Source organism: Spermophilus citellus (assembly GCF_964194105.1).
Source record: "Spermophilus citellus genome assembly, chromosome: X".
Lineage (NCBI taxonomy): Eukaryota > Metazoa > Chordata > Mammalia > Rodentia > Sciuridae > Spermophilus > Spermophilus citellus.
Window position 1 is genome coordinate 64,345,000 of NC_138190.1, and position 22,441 is coordinate 64,367,440.

A 22,441-nucleotide genomic window follows, 5' to 3' on the forward strand; every position below is an offset into this window, starting at 1 on the left:
TACTTTTGGTAGGGCTGACACAAGTGTATATCTTAAGTTACATTTAAAAAATATTTAGTAAATGTAGGACTACGCTTAAGCTGAAATGTCCTCTAAAATCTCATGTGTTGAAGGCTTGGTCACCAATACAGCAATGTCCTGGGGGGGGGGGGGGGGCTTGTATACTGCAGCCAGGGTAAAGGGGACTTGCCCCTCTAAGCGGGAGACCCCTCCCACCTGGGTGTGGGGGGACCTCCTCTACCTCCCAAATCAACAGTCCAAATAGTAATGAGGCTGGGCCAAAGAACAGTCAATGTAAATAACAAATGATTGGGTCAGGAAGACAGGGGCTGATTCAAAGGAAATAAAATGCTAATATTTCTGGGAAGTGCTTGCACTGTGAGAGCTCTGATCTTATCAGTGGATAATCTATTCATAGCTGAATGGACTACTGTGAGGGGGTAGAATTTGCATGCAGGTGGGCTTAGTTGAGAAAGGAGGTCATTGGGGACTTGCCCTTGGGGACTATAGCTTGTCTCTTTCCCCTTCCTCTCTCTGTCTTTTCTTCCTGGCTGCCAGGAGCTGAACAGCCTTCCTCTGCCATTCCCTTCTGCCTAGATGTTCCATCTCACCTTAGGCCCACAGCTATGGAATTGGCTAAAATTTCTGAATCTGTGAGTCAAAATAAATGTCTTCTTCAAATTGTTTTTGACAGGTATTTTGGTTACAGTGATGAAAAGCTAACACCATTCATTGAAGATTATCTAGATACCAGACACATTGGTATACATTATATACATTACCTCATTTGGATGTCATCATAATCCTGAAAAGTAATATACCCAATTTACACTTAAGAAAATGGAGATATAAAAAGCAACAGTCTCAAAATGGTAGAACCAGGAATTAAAACCCAGATCAACAGTCCCAAAATAGTAATGAGGCTGGGCCAAAGAACAGACAATGTAGATAACAAATGATAGGGCCAGGAAGATGGGGGCTGATTCAAAGGAAATAAAATGCTAATATTTCCAGAGCACTTCCCCCTCCTCCAGTCTGTAGCCAAAGTTACCTGCCTCCAGGGACTTGTTCCTCCCAGCAAGGGGTTGTTAATGAGTAGCCCCTAGGTGGCTTCCTTTAGACCTTGGATCACTCCACCTTTCGGGTCACATGGCAGGATGCAGGATGTGGAGGAGGATGAGAATAAAGAAAATCTAAAATCTATAAAAGAGCCAGGACACCTCCATTCCCTCAGGCACCAACTTGGACCACCTCCTCTGCAGAGGATGTTCTATTCTTTAAATAAAACTTTTTGCTCTTGCCTCAGCATTTCTCAGGTGTTCAATTTTCCACACCAGAAACAGCACTCAGACGTGACTTTCAACACCGGTATCATCTCTGATCTCAGTAGAACCAGAAATTAAACCCCAAATCCTGCTCTTTACTTTGTGATATGTTTTATCTTTGTACTTTATATTAGATGCCTGCTACTTAAAGACATGGCTATTTAAAGGGAAATATTCCTGACAGATGCAACCCCTATTCAAAACCACTGAAATGGACAAAAACCATGCTCAAAACCCTACAGACTCCTTATTAGTTGTCCTGACAACCTATTCTTTTATCATTTATGTTGAATAGAAAGATAGGATGCTTAAGTGGGTAAAAGGCAGAGGTCAAATGGCAAAGAAATGTCAGTGAGTCAGAGAAGGGGTTCAGATGGAAAGGAGGAATGGTGTGGATACTGAGGACAGAAGAGCTTCTTGGCTGCCCCTCCACAGCTCACAAGGCTGGAACTATCGCATCAGGCTGAGACTTAGCTTTGTGGGGCATGCAGCTTGGATCCAATGTAATCAAAACTAACCTACATCTAATACTTACATTATGCCAGGCACACTTTTGAGTGCTTTCTATGAATTAACTCAGTTAATCCCCACAAAAATCTCATTTTACCTGTTAGAAAATTGAAGCAGAGTTAGGCTATGATTTCTGCTTTACTGATGAAGAAACTGGGGCACAAAGAAATTGAGTGAATTGCCCAAGGTCAAGCTAACAAATAGTGGAGCTGGAATTTAAACTTAGGATTCTAGCTCCAGAACTATATTCTCACACATGGTGATATATTGTTTCTCCTAATATGTTATCAGTATTTTTCAGAAAACATTTACTTTAGGTATATATGTGTGTGCACGTGCTTCTGTTTGTTCTGAGATGCAATGTAAAATGTATTCATTTGGGTGAGTCACTGACAAAAACATCTAAAAAGTGTTACTCTACACATAGCTTTGCTGAATGGAACACTTTCAACCTTACTAGAGACAATGCAAAAAGTGCTCTTTAACACAATTGTTCCAAATTACATTCCTGCCAGCAGTATAAGATAATTACAGATGTTCTGTCTCACTCTAAATTTAATAGAGTTTTATTGTACTGCCAATCCAGTAGATATGGAATCATATCATATGATTTTCAATTGCATTTTTTTCTGATTTTTATTATATATTTATACAATTTTTGCTATTCAGGGTTTGCCCACTGTGAATCATCTTATCTTATTCCTTACTTGTGTGTGTGTGTGTGTTATATAATTTTTTATAATAACAATGTGTACAATACAATCTTCACAACAACTCTCTGAAGAAGCCAGCTATATAGGTGAAGAAGGCTGGGAGAAACCTTGCTGAAAGTCACCCAGCTAATGGTTTGTTGAGCTAGTATTTGAGTCCAGATCTAGAGGCACCATAAACCCCTGGCTATTGTTTTACAGTATGTGTCAGGGCCTAAGATCAATTTTAAAAAGAGAAAGGAAAAAATAGTTTCAAACATGTAACCATAAGTCATGTGTCTAATTAGACTTTATACAATTAGCATAGAATATTTCCTTATGTCCTCACAACCATCTGTGAGGTAAAATGGATTTTCTCCATTTTATAGGTGAGGAGACTCACTCCCCAAAGAAGCAAAGAAAATTGCCTTGGAAAGGTGAAATTACTGCTGATTAGAGATAGGCTTACAGCCAAGCACAGTTCTATCGAATTTCAAAGACTATGCTTGCCGGATCCAAGATGGCAGGCCAGAGGTAGGCAGCATTCTGTGTCACTCTGTGACCTGGGACTCAAGTAGTGAGAATCCTGCTTCTCTACGAGCGATATTCCTGGTCCTGTGCAGGAATCATGTCATTGTGCCCGAGTAGAGCTCCAGGCTTCAGCATCAGAGTAGGTCTCCCAACTACTCACCCAAGCAGGACTACTGGGTGCTCGGGTGCCCAATTGGAACCACTGGCAGCAGCACCTGTGCAGAACCTTTGGCCACCCACCTGAGGAGGAATCACAGACACTGCTCCCACACAAGAGTCATGGCAGCTTCTCACATGCAGGATCTCCAGCTGCCATTCCCAAGTAGACCCCCATCTACCAACGTGGGGCTCCTCCGGTCACCGCCATCTTGGGACTCTACAGTAGCGCAGATAGGACCCTATAAGCAGTCGCCTGCCTGCACCTGAGAACATCACACAGGCTCTGAAGCCAGCCAGCAGCCACACACTGCATGCCACAAGACTCCTCTGAATTTGTTGTCCAACACCATAGCCAGGCTCTCCCCACCCTGACCAGACACCCCACCGCTGAAAGCAGGCACTTCCATCTTGGGCCACCTTCATCACCATCTTGAGGGGGGGGCAACTTCAAGTTTGAAACTCCGGCTGGCCAGGTACCCAGTTTCTAACTGCCCCCTCTCCCTAGCAGCCACTAGCCCAGCACAGTGATGCCCGGATTACCTTCACCATCCTGAGGGCAGAGATACCAGCTAACAACAGATGACCCCCACCTATTAGATGAGAGGTGAAGCAGGAAAGTTACTGATCTCCAACCAAATCAATCCCTGTTTCTGCCCTAAATTTTTTTCTCCCTCTATTCTCCCACCCTCACATCCCCAACATATGTGAAACCAAGTACTTTGCATGAATTAGGATTGTGAGGACTGGGACATCTGAATAGTATATTATGGTTGTGTTGTATGTTATTGTTTGTTTGTTTGTTGTCCCTTCTTTCTTTTTTTCCACCAATTTCTACTATTTTAGCCTTTTTATTTTTCTTAATACATATTTGTGTTTGTTTTCAGTACTCTACTGTCTTCCCACTTACTTATCCACCCCAAATTACTTCCTCTCTCTTCTCCTGCTACTAATATTCCTCTTTAGATTTCTCTTTCACACTTCCTAACATATAATAACTCTATATTCTCACCTCCTGTTTGCTCAGCACATCATCCTACTCCTCACCCCCTGGTTCTTTGTTCACCATCAGAAACTGTAAACCCTTATACAAGCCTAATGAGTATATTGTAGATAACAATTGAATTCACCATTTCTGTAGGTTGTGACCAAATTTTAAAAGTCTTAATAGCAAACATTTGTTTTTAGGGTATGTATTGTTTATACTGTGATCTGTTAACATTGTCCTTCACCTCAAAGGAGAGGTATTGAAACCCTACAGGGGCACTATAAGCCTATAGGGTAAAAATGGTAACACCTCAGATCCACAGTGCTGGAAGGGAAGACATACAAGCAATATGAAAAGACAAGGGAAGAATGTGCACAAACAAATCAATATGTCACATTATTAGAGTCCATGGACAGCACAGCAGAAGAAATGACAGAGGAGGCATTCAGAATGTATATAATTAAAATGTTCTGCAAATTGAGGATGATATAAGAAAACAAATACAGGCAGTGAAAGATCATTTTGGCAAAGAGCTACATAAATAAAAACAGGGAGCAAAATAGGGAGACAGAGGTTCTAAAAAAAAACAGAAATCCTTGGAATTAAAGAAACAATAAACCAAATTAAAATCTCAGTTGAAAGCATCACCAACAGATTAGACCACTTAGAAGACAAGACCTCAGACAATGAAGATAAAATATTTAATCTTGAAAAGAACATAGACCACACAGTGAAAATGTTAAGAAACTATGATCAAGCCATTCAAGAAATATGGGATAGCATAAAAAGACCAAATTAAGAGTTATTTGGATAGAGGAAAGCATAGAGTCCAAAACCAAAGGAATGAGCAATCCATTCAATGAAATAATATTAGAAAATTTTCCAAACATGAAGAATGAATTGGAAAACCAAATTCAAGAGCCTTACAGGACAAAAAAATATACAAAATTACAACAGATCCACACCAAGTCACAATATAATGAAAATGCCTAATATAAGATTCCAACATGGTGGCGGGCACAGAGAGATCAAGTCTCTGACCTCTTCAGCTGTGCAGGCATAGGGAGTCGTAAACAACCTAAATCTGTTTGCTCAGGATCACTAGGCAATGCTGAGCTGACGTGGATCTGGGGCGAACAGTCTGGGCCTCTCAGAACACACACTGAGCCCGGATCGGCTGAATTCAAGCTCCCGTTCGCCTGCTTCCCGCAGACAAACAGCTGTGACTCAGCACTAATCCATCAGGCTGAAACAACTGGTCAGCCCTTCTCATCCTACGGAGGTAAATGCCTACCGAGCCTTCATAGGTAGTGGCCACAGGTTTGAAACGGGGCTTGGGAGAGACAGTAAGGACCCACCCGTTGCATTGGTCGCCCGGCAAAGGGAAACGAACTGTCGCCATTTGCAAGAGATACCACCATGGCAGAGAACTGACGTCATCAGACTGCGGCGGAGGAGATAACTTCATTGAAACCTGCGGCTACAGGTGTGTAATTCCCTAGCCTTCCCTCTCCACTCATCAGGGAAACCTTAAGGGCCCCTCCCAGCTCACCCGTGAGCACGATAACCAGACCGAGGGAATCAGAGGTGGCGCGAGACCCGCGGCGCAGAAGTACCGCTCCCACCAGTGTTGACAGCTGAGGTCTCTTGCACCAGCTACCGGGGGCGTGGCTACCGGAGGGCAAGTAAAATTCGCTGAGGATTCTCAGCCCCAAGCTCTAAAAACTTAGGGTCTGAGGGAATGGCAAACTGGAAGAGTGTGCCCACTCATTCATGAAAACAGGGCTCCTGGGAGCAGCAGACCTGGCGTGTAGCCAGTATTGTGGTGAGCAGCACCCGTGAGAGGGGCCTGGCTAGAGGAAAAGTGGGAAGTGACTAGACACAAGAGAAGGCCCTAGGCACTCAGGATTGGAGACTCGCCCAGTCTGGGAGGAGCTGCTGCACAGTGATCGGTTCCCATGTATTGATAGGAGAAACTTGGCCTGGTGGGCACAGCGCCACCTACTGGAAGAGAAGTTAATCAAACTCTAAGACTGCATTTATTAGCTTTTTTTTTATTTTTTCTTTTCTCTTTTTTTTTGATTTGGGTTTTTCTTTCATTTTCATTTTTCTTTCTTGTTTTTTTTAAATTTTTTTTTACAATTTTTTTTAAATTTTTTTTCTTCTAATTTTAATTTTAATTTTTTTATTATTTTTTTAAATTTTTTTTCTTTTTTTATTTCCTATTTTTTTCTTCTTTTGTCTTTTCATTTCTTTTCAATTATCTTATCCCCCCTTCCTTGAATTCTACCTGCTTACTCTCATTCTCTTTAGTGACTTCTTCACTTCCCTTCTAATACCTTTCCTCCCAAGCATCAAATAAATTTATAGGAGTAAACAGTAACTCAGCAGTCAAACAGAACAAGAAGTAACATGAGCAGCTTCAAAAAGCAAGGAAGAAAAGGAGTACAAACAATGCAGGACAGCCTAAATATTCAGGAAGAGCTAGAGTCATCAGAAAAATGGTCATATAAAGAACTCAAGGAACACCTTAGACAGATGGAATGGAACCTTAAAGAGGATACAAGAAAGCAAATTCAAGCAGCGAAAGAACACATTGAGAATGAATTACATTAACAGATAAAAGAAGAAGTTAAGCATCTTTATCAGGAGATAGAGATTATAAAAAATAATCAAACAATAATTCTAGAAATGAAGGAAACGATAATTCAAATTAAAAACTCAATTGAGAGTATCACTAACAGTGGAGCAAGTAGAAGCCAGAACATCAGATAATGAAGACAAAATATATCATCTTGAAAAGAGTCTAGCCAACTCAGAAAGGCTGGTAAAAAATCACGAGAAAAACATCCAAGAGTTATGGGATAACATAAAAAAAACAAACTTATGAGTCATTGGGATAGAAGAAGGTACAGAGATTCAAACCAAGGGAATGAGTAACCTGCTGAATGAAATAATTACAGAAAACTTTCCAGAAATAAAAAAGGAAACAGATATACAAATTGAAGATGCATACAGGACACCGAGCACACAAAATCACAGTACACCAACGCCAAGACACATTGTTATGAAGATATCCAATATACAGAACAAAGAGAAAATATTAAAAGCTACAAGAGAAAGGAGACAGATTACATTCAGGGGTAAACCAATAAGGTTAACAACGGATTTTTCATCACAGACGCTGAAAGCAAGAAGGTCATGGAACAATGTATTTCAAACACTGAAAGACAATGGATGCCAACCAAGAATTCTGTATGCAGCAAAATTAAGCTTCAGGTATGACAACGAAATAAAAATCTTTCATGATAAACAAAAGTTAAAAGAATTTGCAGCCAGAAAACCAGCATTGCAAAGCATTTTGAGCAAAACACTACACGAGGAAGAAATGAAAAACAATAACCAAAACCATCAGTGGGAATTGCCTCGGTAAAGACAGAGGGCGAGGGGAAAGATAATCATGGAGAAACAAACTAAATTTTTTTAAAAAAGGATAAATAATCAAACATGGATGGAAGTACAAACCATATATCAATAGTAACACTGAATGTTAATGGCTTAAACTCTCCAATAAAGAGACATAGGCTGGTATCATGGATTAAAAAAACAAATCCAACAATATGCTGCCTCCAGGAGACACATCTGATTGGAAAAGACATACACAGGCTGAAGGTGAAAGGATGGGAAAAAATATACCATGCACACGGTCCTCGTAAGCAAGCAGGGGTGGCCATCTTCATATCGAATAAAATCGACTTCAAGACTAAGTTAATCAAAAGGGATGAAGAAGGACATTACATACTGTTAAAAGGAACCATTCACCAACAAGACATAATAATTATCAATATTTATGCACCAAATAATGGTGCTGCGACATTCATAAAACAAATTCTCCTCAAGTTCAAGAATCAAATAGACCACAACACAATAATTATGGGTGACTTCAACACACCTCTCTCACCATTGGACAGATCCTCCAAACAAAAGTTGAATAAAGAAACTATAGAACTCAATATCACAATCAATAACCTAGACTTAACTGACATATATAGAATATATCAACCATCATCAAATGGATATACTTTTTTCTCAGCAGCACATGGATCCTTCTCAAAAATAGACCATATATTATGCCATAGGGCAACCCTCAGTAAATATAAAGGGGTGGAGATAATACCTTGCATTTTATCTGATCATAATGGAATGAAACTGGAAATCAATGATAAAAGAAGGAAGGAAAAATCCTACATCACATGGAAAATGAACAATATGTTACTGAATGATCAATGGGTTACAGAAGACATAAAGGAGGAAATCAAAAAATTCTTAGAGATAAATGAAAATACAGACACAACATATCGGAATCTATGGGACACAATGAAAGCAGTTTTAAGAGGAAAATTCATCGCCTGGTGGTCATTCCTCAAAAAAAGAAAAAACCAACAAATAAATGAGCTCACACTTCATCTCAGAGCCCTAGAAAAGGAAGAGCAAAACAACAGCAAATGTAGCAGAAGGCCAGAAATAATTAAAATCAGAGCAGAAATCAATGAAATTGAAACAAAAGAAACTATTGAAAAAATTAACAAAACTAAAAGTTGGTTATTTGCAAAAATAAATAAGATCGACAGACCTTTAGCCATGCTAATGAAGAGAAGAAGAGAGAGAACTCAAATTACTAACATACGGGATGAAAAAGGCAATATCACAACAGATGCTACAGAAATACAGAAGACAATTAGAAATTATTTTGAAAACCTATATTCCAATAAAATAGAAGATAGTGAAGACATCGATAAATATCTTAGGTCATATGATTTGCCCAGACTGAGTCAGGAGGATACACACAATTTGAACAGACCAATATCAATGGATGAAATTGAAGAAGCCATCAAAAGACTACCAACCAAGAAAAGCCCAGGACCGGATGGGTATACAGCAGAGTTTTAAAAAACCTTTAAAGAATAATTAATACCAATACTTTTCAAGTTATTTCAGGAAATAGAAAAAGAGGGAGCTCTTCCAAATTCATTCTATAAGGCCAACATCACCCTGATTCTGAAACCAGACAAAGACACATCAAAGAAAGAAAACTACAGACCAATATCTCTAATGAACCTAGATGCAAAAATCCTCAATAAAATTCTGGCGAATCGAATACAAAAACACATAAAAAAATTGTGCACCATGATCAAGTAGGAATCATCCCTGGGATGCAAGGATGGTTCAATATACGGAAATCAATAAATGTTATTCACCACATCAATAGACTTAAAGATAAGAACCATATGATCATCTCGATAGATGCAGAGAAAGCATTTGACAAAGTACAGCATCCCTTTATGTTCAAAACATTAGAAAAACTAGGGATAACAGGAACTTACCTTGACATTGTAAAAGCTATCTATGCTAAGCCTTAGGCTAGCATCATTCTGAATGGACAAAAGTTAAAGGCATTCCCTCTAAAATCTGGAACAAGACAGAGATGCCCTCTATCACAACTTCTATTCAATATAGTTCTCGAAACAATGGCCAGAGCAATTAGACAGATGAAAGAAATTAAAGGCATAAAAATAGGAAAAGAAGAACTTAAATTATCACTATTTGCAGATGACATGATTCTATACCTAGAAGACCCAAAAGGGTCTACAAAGAAACTACTAGAACTAATAAATGAATTCAGCAAAGTGGCAGGATATAAAATCATCACACATAAATCAAAGGCATTTCTGTATATCAGCGACAAAACTTCTGAAACGGAAATGAGGAAAAACACTCCATTCACAATATCCTCAAAAAAAATAAAATACTTGGGAATCAACCTAACAAAAGAGGTGAAAGATTTATACAATGAAAACTACAGAACCCTAAAGAGAGAAGTAGAAGAAGATCTTAGAAGATGGAAAAATATACCCTGTTCATGGATAGGCAGAACTAACTTCATCAAAATGGCGATATTACCAAAAGTTCTCTATAGGTTTAATGCAATGCCAATCAAAATCCCAATGGCATTTCTTGTAAAAACAGATAAAGCAATCATGAAATTCATATGGAAAAATAAAAGACCCAGAATAGCAAAAGCAATTCTAAACAGGAAGTGTGAATCAGGCGGTATAGCGATACCAGATTTCAAACTATATTACAGAGCAATAGTGACAAAAACAGCATGGTACTGGTACCAAAACAGGCGGATGGACCAATGGTATAGAATAGAGGACACAGAGACTAATCCACAACGTTACAACTACCTTATATTTGATAAAGGGGCTAAAAGCATGCAATGGAGGAAGGATAGCATCTTCAACAAATGGTGTTGGGAAAACTGGAAATCCATATGCAACAAAATGAAACTGAGTCCCTTTCTCTCGCCATGCACAAAAGTTAACTCAAAATGGATCAAGGAGCTTGATATCAAATCAGAGACTCTGCGTCTGATAGAAGAAAAAGTTGTCTCTGATCTACATATTGTGGGGTCGGGCTCCAAATTCCTTAATAGGACACCCATAGCACAAGAGTTAATAACAAGAATCAACAAATGGGACTTACTTAAACTAAAAAGATTTTTCTCAGCAAGAGAAACAATAAGAGAGGTAAATAGGGAGCCTACATCCTGGGAACAAATTTTTACTCCTCACACTTCAGATAGAACCCTAATATCCAGAGTATACAAAGAGCTCAAAAAATTAGACAATAAGATAACAAATAACCCAATCAACAAATGGGCCAAGGACCTGAACAGACACTTCTCAGAGGAGGATATACAATCAATCAACAAGTACATGAAAAAATGCTCACCATCTCTAGCAGTCAGAGAAATGCAAATCAAAACCACCCTAAGATACCATCTCACTCCAGTAAGATTGGCAGCCACTATGAAGTCAAACAACAACAAGTGCTGGCGAGGATGTGGAGAAAAGGGTACACTTGTACATTGCTGGTGGGACTGCAAATTGGTGCGGCCAATTTGGAAAGCAGTTTGGAGATTCCTGGGAAAGATGGGAATGGAACCACCATTTGACCCTGCTATTGCCCTTCTCGGACTATTCCCTGAAGACCTTAAAAGAGCATGCTACAGGGATACTGCCACATCGATGTTCATAGCAGCACAATTCACAATAACTAGACTGTGGAACCAACCCAGATGCCCTTCAATAGATGAATGGATAAAAAAAATGTGGCATCTATACACAATGGAGTACTATGCAGCACTAAAAATGACAAAATCATAGAATTTGCAGGGAAATGGATGGCACTAGAGCAGATTATGCTTAGTGAAGCTAGCCAATCCCTAAAAAACAAATACCAAATGTCTTCTTTGATATAATGAGAGCAACTATGAACAGAGCAGGGAGGAAGAGCAGGAAGAAAAGATTAACTTTAAACAGAGACGTGAGATGGGAGGGAAAGGGAGAGAAAAGGGAAATTTCATGGAAATGAAGGGAGACCCTCATTGCTATACAAAATTACATATAAGAGGTTGTGAGGGGAATGGGAAAATAAACAAGGAGAGAAATGAATTACAGTAGATGGGGTAGAGAGAGAAGATGGGAGGGGAGGGGAGGGGGGATAGTAGGGGATAGGAAAGGTAGCAGAATACAACAATTACTAATAGGGCATTATGTAAAATTGTGGATGTGTAACCGACGTGATTCTGCAATCTGCATTTGGGGTAAAATTGGGGGTTCATAACCCACTTCAATCTAATGTATGAAATATGATATGTCAAGAGCTTTGTAATGTTGTGAACAACCAATAAAAAAAATAAAATAAAATAAAATAAATAAATAAAAAATAAATTAAAAAAAGAAAATGCCTAATATATAGAATTAGGAGAGAATATTAAAAGCCATGAGAGAAAGGAATCAGATTACATATAGAGGGAAACCAATTAGCTTATGTGCAGATTTTTCAACCCAGACTCTGAAACCTACAAGATCCTGCAACCACATATATCAAGCTCTGAAAGAAAATGAATGCCAACCAACAATCTTATATCCAACAAAATTAATCTTTAGATTTAATGGTGAAATAAAAACCTTCTATGATAAACAGAAGTTAAAAGATTTTCAACTTGAAAGCCTGCACTACAGAAAATCCTCGGCAAAGTATCCCATGAAGAGGAATTTAAAAACAATAATGAAAATCAGCACAAGGAGGTATTACACTAAAGGAAAAGCTAATCAAAGGAGAAGCCAAGTCAAGTTAAATACCAAAAATAGACAAACATGGTTGGGAATACAAATCATGTCTCAATAATAACCCTGAATGTCAATGATCTAAACTCACCAATCAAAAGACATACACTGGCAGATTGGATTTTTGTAAAAAGACCCAACGATATGCTGCCTCCAAGAGACTCCTCTCATAGAAAAAGACATCCACATACTGAAGGTGAAGTGTTGGGAAAAATCATACCACTCACGAGGACTGCAGAAGCAAGCATGGGTTTCCATCCTTATCAAATAAAGTAAACTTCAAGCCAAAGTGAATCAAAAGGGTTAAAGAACGATATTGCATACTGCTTAAAGGAATCATTTACCAACAAGACATAACAGTAATAAATTTATATTCCCCAAACAATGGAGCATCTTCGTTCATCAAACAAACTCTTCTCAAGTTCAAGAGTCAAATAGATGACCACACAATAATTCTGGGTGACTTTAACACACTTCTTTCAACACTGGATAGGTCTTCCAAACAAAATCTAAAAAAAAAAGAAACTATAGAGCTCAATAGTTCAATCAATAACTTAGACTTAACTGACATATATAAAAATATTTCTTTCTTCAATGAGCAAATACAATTTCTTCTCAGCACCACATGGATCCTTATCTAAAATATATCATATATTATACCACAAAGCAACTCTTAGCAAATATAAAAGAGTACAGATACTACCCTGCATTCTATCAGATGATATGGAATGAAGTTAGAAATCAATGATAAAATAAAAATAAAACCTATTCCAACACCTGGAGACTAAATAATATGCTACTGAATGAACAATGGGTTGCAAAAGACATCAAGAAGGTGATCAAAAAATTATTAAAGGTGAATGAGAACACAGATACAACGTGTCGAAGTCTCTGGGACACTATGAAGGCAGTGGAAAAAGTAAATAAAATTGACAGACCTTTAGCCACGCTAATGAAGAAAAGGAGAGAGAAAACTCAAATTACTAACATACATGATGAAAAAGGAAATATCACAATGGACACTACAAAAATACAGGAGATAATTAGCAATTAATTTAAAACTTCTACTCCAATAAAATAGAAAATATCAAAGGCATTGACAAATTTCTAGAGTTATATGATTTGCCCAAATTGAAATATCATGGTATATACAATTTAAACAAATCTATTTCAAGAAATGAGATAGGAGACGCCATCAGATCCTACCAAGAAAAGCCCAGGATGGGATGGATACACCGCTGAGTTCTCCAAGACTTTTAAAGAAGAACTAATACCAGTACTCTTCAATTTATTTCAGGAAATAGAAAAAGAGGAAGCACTTTCAAACTCATTCTCTGAGGCCAATATCAGCCTGATTCCAAAACCAGACAAAGATACATCAAAGAAAGAAAACTTCAGACCAATATCTCTAATGAACATAGGTGCAAAAGTTCTCAATAAAATTCTGGCAAATTGAATACAAAAATGTATCAAAAAGATAATGCACCACAATCGAAGTGGGGTTCATCCCAGGGATGCAATGTTGGTTCCACATACAGAAATCAATAAATGTAATTCATCACATCAATAGACTTAAAGATAAGAACCATATGATCATCTCAATAGATGCAGAAAAAGCATTTGGCAAGTCTGCATTTTCTAAAAGGTCTAGAGAACACACATCCCTTAGGTGCCTCTCCTCTTCCTCTTTGCATTTGTCATTTTGGCATATTATTGCAAGATGGCAGTTCTGGCATCTTTGACTTGTTCCAGTTTTTAGAGGGAATGCTTTCAATCATTCTCCCTTTAGAATGATGTTGGCCTGGGGCTTAGGATAGATAGCTTTTACAATGTTGAGATATTTTCCTGTTATCCCTAGTTTTTCTAGTGTTTTGAACATGAAGGGCATGGCATAATAGGTTTAAAAAAAATAAGACCTCTGGTTTGTAAAAAGAAAACAAAACCTCCATGCCTGGTGGCACATGCCTGTAATCCCAGTGGCTCAGTAGGCTGAAGCAGGAGGATCTCAAGTTTAGATCCAGCCTCAGTAACCTAGTGAGGCCCTGTCTCAAAATAAAATATCAAAAAGGGCTGGGGATGTGGCTCAGTGGTTAAGCGGCCCAGGTTCATCCCCAGTATCAAAACAACAACAACAACAAATGACCACCCAGCCTCCACCATCAAAAAAATATTTTTAAATCTCCAAACCAAAGTCTATGCTGTTCCATAATCATGTTGCCTGTCCATAGATATTCTTGTTTGGAGGTAAAGGCCTCCCACAAATCAGGCCAGACTGATCAACTCTTAATGCCCAGTCTTGACCTCCCATTCTACCATTTCTCCAGAGCACCAACAAACTTGGGCAATGTCAAGTCTACTCCTACCATCTATCTGCAGAATCTTGGCCTGGGGCAGCCTTAACCACAGGCCCAGCCCTGGAGGATCCTATTAAATTGGTTAGAGTAGAAGAACTCCCACAGATTCATCATCCACTCCCTCAGGTTTCTCTGATGAAGTCCATTCAACACTTCTCATGGTAACCAGAAAATTCAAAGTTGGAGTTCTCAAATCACCTGCAAATTTAGAAAACAATCCAAAATCCCTGGGAACACCTTGGACCCATTATGTCAGGATGGCTGGGGATGATACCAAACACCCAGAATAGTTAAAGCTCCCCTGGTGATTCTGTTTTACAGTCAGGATTGAGAACCCCTGGGAAGCCATCTTCTTTAAGCTCCAGCAGCCATGCTCACAATGATTTGCACATTTCAGTAGCCATAGAAAATCCTCAGAAAAACTCACTCAACCTACTACCCCTAGAGAGTCCATATTTGAGTCTGGACCCAGGAGTCTGCATTCTTAACAGTCATCTCAGATATTTTCACTTTGAGTCAGCAGTAGGCCACATTTGGGAAATGCTGCCTTTAGAGGCATGGGAGTGAGATGGAAGCAGGAGGACTCTGGCCCTTTAAGGTCTGATTGAGGGATGGCATTTACAACAGCTGTGAGGCAGAGCAGGTCCCTACTCTTTTCTTTCTCCTTCTGGATGAAGTGAGAGAGGCGGTCCTGCTCATTGACTTAGGCCTCTTAAAAAGAGAGTGGGAAGGGCATCCTGCCTTACCCACCTCCTCTTTCTGCTCCTTTGATGCTGAGAGCTCAAGTTATAGGAGACCTACTTTAGCCTAGGAGGTTGTCTTGGGAAACAATATAGGGCCTGCCTTTCTTTCATTCCTTGTCCCATTTTTGGTCCTGGAGACTGGATGTGGTTACTTGAGTGAAACAAAGGGATAAGAGTGACACTTTGGGGGCTTGGTCTGGAACTCTTGGTCTGAACACTAAGTCTGTTGAGATGGTCTTTCCCAACACTCTTAGAATACTTCTTTGGGGACTGGTGCTCTCCCTGAAACATGGGGTCCAAATGGAAAAGCTAGACCATCCCTCTATCATCCCCCTGCCCATGGAATTCCCTACCTTGCCACAGTATCATGAGCTGGTAGAAGAAGAACCACAAAATCAGCAGAGGGAGCCACAGCTTGGAGTATATCCTCTACAGTACATGCTGGAGTTGTACCAGCGTTCAGTTGATCCCGATGGACGTCCTAGGAAGAATCGCACCATCAGAGCCACCATGGTGAGGCTGGTGAGGCCTTTGGCCTATGTAGCAAGACCTAAAAGAGGTGAGTTCTCGTGTCCCCATTCTACCCTAGAGTTGGGAGAAGGGCAGAAGAGTGTAAAGAACAAGGAATCTGTGGGTTTACTGTCAGGCCTCATTGCCTGGTGCATGTAGGCATGGCTTCATTTCTTTTTCTTTTTGGTGCTGGAGATTGAACCCAGGGTGCTCTACAACCAAATCAGTCTCCAGTCATTTTGGGGGGGATGGGTGGTACTAGGGAATGAACTCAGGGGCACTCAACCACTGAGCCACTTCCCCAGCCCTATTTTGTATTTTATTCAGAGACAAGGTCTCATTGAGTTTCTCAGCACCTTGCCATTGCTGGCATTGAACTTGCAATCCTCCTGCCTCAGCTTCCCTAACTGCTGGGTTTACAAGTGTACACCACCATGCCCATCCCCAGTCCTTTTCAATTAATTAATTTGTTTATTAGTACTGGGGATTGAACCCAGGGGTGGTTAACCACTGAGCCACATCCCCAGCCCTTTTTCATGCTTTATTTAGAGAAAGGGTCTTGCTGAATTGCTTAGGGCCTTGCTAAGTTGCTGAAGCTGGCTTTGAACTTGCAGTCCTCCAGCCCCAGGCTGTGGAGCTGTACAATGACAGACATGCACTACCACACCTGGCTGATTTTTAAATTTTGAGAAAGGGTTTTACTAATTTGCTGAGGGTCTTGCTAAATGGCTGGGGCTGGCCTCAAACTTGTGAGTCTCCTGCCTCTGCCTCTTGAGTCACTGAGATTACAGATATGTACCACCATGCCCTGATTTTGAAAGGACAGCAAGCTCAGGAAAGTTAGCTCCAAGCCTATTTTCCTTTAGGGCCCCAGCTTAAGAACAGATTAGCTCGGGGCCTACTGAAAAATCTTTTCCATTCCCCACAACGACTGAGTAATGTGTTAGCCACTTTCTTTCATAAAAATCTTATACCTCGTTATCTGTGAAAACTGTAATTGAGCTGCATTTTTGGAGGGTTGTTTATGTGGTGATTTGCTCTTAGAAGGCAAGTAGTACAGGATGCTGTGTTGGGGAGACTTATAAGCCCTCAGAAAGGATGAGAAAAGCTAACACCTGATGATATGCGAGCATCTTGACAGTATTTAATTAATAAAAGCCAGTACCACTTGTAGTTGTGGGGCAATTGACAACTTTAGAGACAAGAAAACTATGGCATGGAGAAAGAAAGCAACTGGCAAATGTCAAACAATGGGTGGCAGAGATGGAGTTTGAGCTCAAGTCTGATTCTAAAATCTGTCTATAACTTTTTAAACCTTTAAGGGCAGTATCCCAACAGGCCAAGAAGTTATCCTATTTGGGCCATACTGTGACCTTGATATTTTGGCAACAAATATGCTTTCAGATTTTCTTTGTCCCCATCTTGCTCAATTCTGCTTCAAACATCTGCATTAGACACTCTTCCAGGACAGCAGCAGGTGTGCAGGGTTCTCCAGGGAATGTAGGCAGCCATCAACTTCAAGGAACTCTTGAGAACCTGATGAGATTAATCTGGGTTTTTTCTCCACTAGTCTCCAATGACAACGGACAGAATTCACACTCATCTTCCAAGTAAAACAACCAATACTCTCCTAGCTATCTCTTACCATGGGCTTTTTGTGTGTCAAGCATTGCAGAAGATGCTGTACAAAACTACCACCCTTAATCCTTGCCATTACCAGATGAGGTTGGTTAATAAACATTTTATAGATGAAGAAACTGAGGCTCAGTAACTTCACCAATGTCACACAGCTAGTAATTGTTAGGGGTCAAATCTAGGCTCTCAGGTCCCAGAGCCTGTGCTTTTAATCAACATGATATGCTGAATTCCCAAGAAATTTTAATTGAGCACTAGGCACTATATCTGGGTTGAGTATATGCAGGCAAATAACTGCTTCCTTGATTTCTAGGAGGTTTTGGAATAACCGAATGGGTAGATAAATAATCACATAATGTTATAAGTGCTTAGAAGAGGATGAGCAATTGGGATCCCAGGACTCCAGAGAAGAAATGGTTCAGGCCTGGGGATATAGCGCAGTTGGTAGAGTGCTTGCCTCACATGCACAAGGCTCTGGATTCAATCCCCAACACCACATACACACACACACACACACACACACACACACACACACACACACACACACAAATGGCTCACTATTTGGAGCAGAGAAAGGGAAGCAGAGAGAATGTTGGAAGGCCTCATTGAGAAGGTAATATTTAAGCTGGAACTTAGGAAAGGAGGAGTAAGGAGAAGATTACATTTTCAGAGAAGTTCATCCTGATTTAGGAAAGAGAAAATAACTTGGTGTGGGTGGAAATTCATTCAACAAATATTGTATTCAGCACCTACTGAGGGCTAAGCATGCAAATGTGATTAAGACAGGCAAAGCTACTGGCTTGGAGCACGTGTTCTGGTGGGGAGATAAACGTGCAAACAGTTAAGTTGCAATTTGTGGCAAATACTATCAAATGATGAAGTAAGTTATGATTGAGAAAAGCAAAAAGTCATCTCTTTCCGTGGGGTTATGTGAAGGTATCTTTGAAGAGGTAACATTTGAGCTGAGGTCTGTTAAGAAGAGAGACATGAGAAGAGTGGAAAGACACCTGACTTAGGTTTAAGGAACAACATGTGCAAAGGCCTAGAAGGAAGAATTCCCGAAAGAATTTAATTGAGCACTAGGCACTATATCTGAGTTGAGTATATGTGGGCAAATAACTACTTCCCTGATTTCTAGGAGGTTCTGGCTAGAGTCTAGAGAGCACTGCAGAGAATGGCAGGATATGAGGCTGGTGAGAGGTGGGGTCTCAGAGGCCCTGAGGAGGGCCCCAGATTCCTTTCCTAACTGCAGCACAAAGCAGACCAGGTCAAGTTTGTACTAACGCTGTGAGGCTGAAAAGGAGGATGCCTACAATTAGGCATATATCCCAGCCGATTATGAAGCATACTGGTATCTTAGAGACTCTGGAAAGGATCCAGAAGCAGATGACAGATTCAGTCACATGGGATGTATGAGTCCTTCCTTTCCCTGAAAAGTTCTGAGCAGACCCTTCCTGGCTCTGATCCTCAGCAATCCCACCCTGCTTCAGGAAACAGGTGAGGTCAAGGTCTGAAAGGAAAGGGCAGTTCTTCACTAGACAGCCTGCTAGAGGTTTGGGTTGAGTTCCTTTTCAGGCAGGGTGGAACGGGTGTATGGGTGGGCCTCTAGGAAAGATTATTGTAAAATGGGAGTGTGGAATAACATAAGAAAGCAAACACAGGTCTGACTTGGGCCTGTGTGAATGATGGCTAGTGAGTGCCCCAATCCTGAGGGTGTGTTTAGCATGAGTTAGAATATAAACTTTTAGAAGTATTCTGGAACATCAAAATATTAAAGAATTATGCTTAATCCCCAGCACTATTACAATCCCAGGCTTTTGGATTCAGTGGAGGAGCAAGGTTAGATGAATAATACATAGATTAATGTGGAAATACTTACTAAGATGTTTGTAAAGGAGAGAGAAGACCTTTTCCTGAGATGACTGGTTTTGTAGTCTTTGCTCTTGACCTTTACCAGAAGGGGGAGCACAAATTGGGAACTCTGCAGGCCCAGCCTTCCTACCCTTTGGCCACTGGGTGTCAGCACAACAGTTTGGATTAAATCTCTCAATTGCTAAGGGCATGTAGTTTTTAATAGATTAGCCAGCAAACAAAATATTGGTGATCAAGGCCTTGTTGAGATGGTATTTAGAGAAGTGATGGTAAAATGAATGGGGAAAATGGAGAGCCATTTCTAGAAAGGAATGGAAAAGGGAGAGATGGGGAGTTAAAGGAGAAATGGCCAAAAGATACTCAAAAAAAAAACTACTTGTCGTTGTAAATGGACAGAATGCCTTTATCTTATTTATTTTTATGTGGTGCTGAGGTTCAAACCCAGTGTCTCTCACGTGCTAGGCAAACACTCTGCCACTGAGCTACAGCCCCAGCCCAAGAAGCAATTCTTGAAGTTGTTGAAAGACAGAAATGGCAACAATACCTGCCCCCACTAGTGATATGATTATTCTGTGGTGCCTTGGTCCCAGATTTAAAACAATGACAGAATAGCACCCAATACTGAATTGTTGCCCCAAACCTGCATCTGTATAGTGATGTGAAATAAGGACTCCTTTTAAAATATTTTAAACTCTTTTATTATCTTTAGTTACACATGACAGTAGACTATGTTTTGGCAAAATATATATACATGAAGTATAACTTATTCTATTTAGGATCCCACTCTTGTGTGGAGTTTTCCTGGTCATGTGTACAAATACAAGGCTAGGAAAGTTAGGACCAAGTTTCTACTGTCTTTCCTATTCCCCCCCCCTTCCTTCCCCTTTGTTGAATCCAATGGATTTCCCCTCCCCAACCTCCCCGTGGGTTAGCAATCAGAGCCAATCCCAAGAAACGAAAGACCACATGTTCTCTCTGAAATAAGGACCCTTAATCCATGTATGTTTCAACATGTCTTTTAGTCACCTTTAGTAGTCAAAAATATAATTGATCTTCAAACTCTTCTATGCTTGAGTTTTTCCCCTGAATCTAGAACTGTAAAGTGATCTAAAAGTGAGACAAAATTAATTTCTTTAGTGTTTTAATTTGTATTGGTGCACTATAGTTATACATAATAGATTGATCATGACACATTTTACATGGACATGACATAATTTGATCAATTTCATTCACAGTACTTCCTTTTCCCTTACCTCCTCCCTCCCTTGACCAACTTCTTGGCCACTGGTACAGTTTCTTTTCTTAATGGCAACTAGCTTGAGTTCACATTTTAACTTTACCATATACTGGCTGTGTGTCCTTCATGGTTTTTGTTTCTGTGGTGCTGGGATTGAACCCAGGGCCTTACATATGCTAGGCAAAAGTGTTCTCACCACTGAGATACATCTAGCACTTGGGTGTGTGTCCTTTGACATAGCTTCTGTGAGCCTCAATTTCCTTGTCTGCAAAATGGGAATAATAAGTATCTCATAAGACCCTTGAGGATTCAAGAGTTTGATAAATATGAAGCATCTTATATATTCATAAGTGTTCAACAAATGATAGATATTATTACCTTAAGTTAATTTCAGGGCTGATTACAGCTGTGTTTCTCTTGAACAGTTTTGTAAAGGATTTTCAGGCTCAATATCCAGGTAAGACACTAATTCCCTGACCCTGTTCTGTCTTATGTGTGCAGGTTCCTGGCATATGCAAACCCTGGACTTTCCTCTCGGACCAAAGCAGGAAGTGTACCAACTAGTCAGAGCCACTGTGGTTTATCGTCAACAACTCCACCTAGCTCACTTTAATTTATCCTGCCATGTAGAGCCCCGGGCCCCACAAAGCCCAAGCAACCACTTTCCTTCAGGAAGAAATTCCTCAAAGCCTTCTCTGATGTCTAAAGCCTTGTCAGAGATGGACATCACACAACACATTCTGCAGACACTCTGGAATCACAAGCGTCACAGGGTCCTAAGACTTCACTTTATGTGTCGGCAGCAAAAAGGTAGCATGGTTCCTGGGATCCAATGGAATGGCACTTCACCTTTGGACACTGCCTTTTTGCTACTCTATTTTAATGACACTCATAAAAGTGGCCAGAAGGCTAAACTTCCCAGTGGACTAGAGGAAATATTAGAAGGGGGATCTTCTCTTTTAAGGAGGGTCCGGCAAGCAGGCAGCATCCTGCCTAGGGTTTCTGACTCTTCCCAGAAACAATATGGGTCTGCAAATAATCTGTCTGCAAATAATCAGTGTTCCCTTCATTCTTTTAAAGTCACCTTCCAGCAGCTGGGCTGGGATCATTGGATCATTGCTCCTCATCACTATACCCCAAACTACTGTAAGGGATCCTGTCCTCGGGTACTACACCATGGTCTCAATTCCCCCAATCATGCCATCATTCAAAACCTTGTCAATGAGCTGGTGGACAAGAATGTCCCCCAGCCCTCCTGTGTCCCTTATCAGTATGCTCCCATGAGCATCCTTCTGATTGAGGAAACTGGAAATATTCAGTATAAGGAGTTTGAGGGTATGATTGCTCAGTCTTGTACATGTAGATAATCGCACAGGAACAGCTAGCTCAGGTTGCCCATGTAATTGGAGAATGTGAAAAATGTACATGATCTTAAATCTATAGGTCCTATCCCTTGCCCTAAGTATTGTTTCTTTAGTCTCTTCCCCCATTTATAATCTACTCAGTTGATAACTGTGCTGATACCCATTTGACCTAGTCAAATGTGGTCACTAGAACAAATCTGACCACTACTACTGGTCAGCACAACTTGATCACCAGTTAGAGCCCTTACTGCTTGGGTAAGATGGTCCTTTGGAGATGTTCTATTTTGTCATTTTTATTGTGACTTTTTCAAGTCACTGGAAGCTGATAGAAG

The 22,441-nt window shown here is 40.1% G+C and overlaps 1 protein-coding gene across 1 annotated transcript; it reads left to right on the forward strand.

The window, feature by feature from the left end:
- Positions 1-15,791: 15,791 nt before the first annotated feature.
- LOC308639426 (bone morphogenetic protein 15-like) lies at positions 15,792-22,112 on the forward strand (the record flags this gene model as incomplete). Its single annotated transcript, XM_081277683.1, has 2 exons — positions 15,792-16,050; positions 21,247-22,112. 2 exons carry the CDS (start codon positions 15,792-15,794, stop codon positions 22,110-22,112), a joined length of 1,125 nt encoding a protein of 374 aa, XP_081133809.1.
- Between the last annotated feature and the right edge of the window lie 329 nt (positions 22,113-22,441).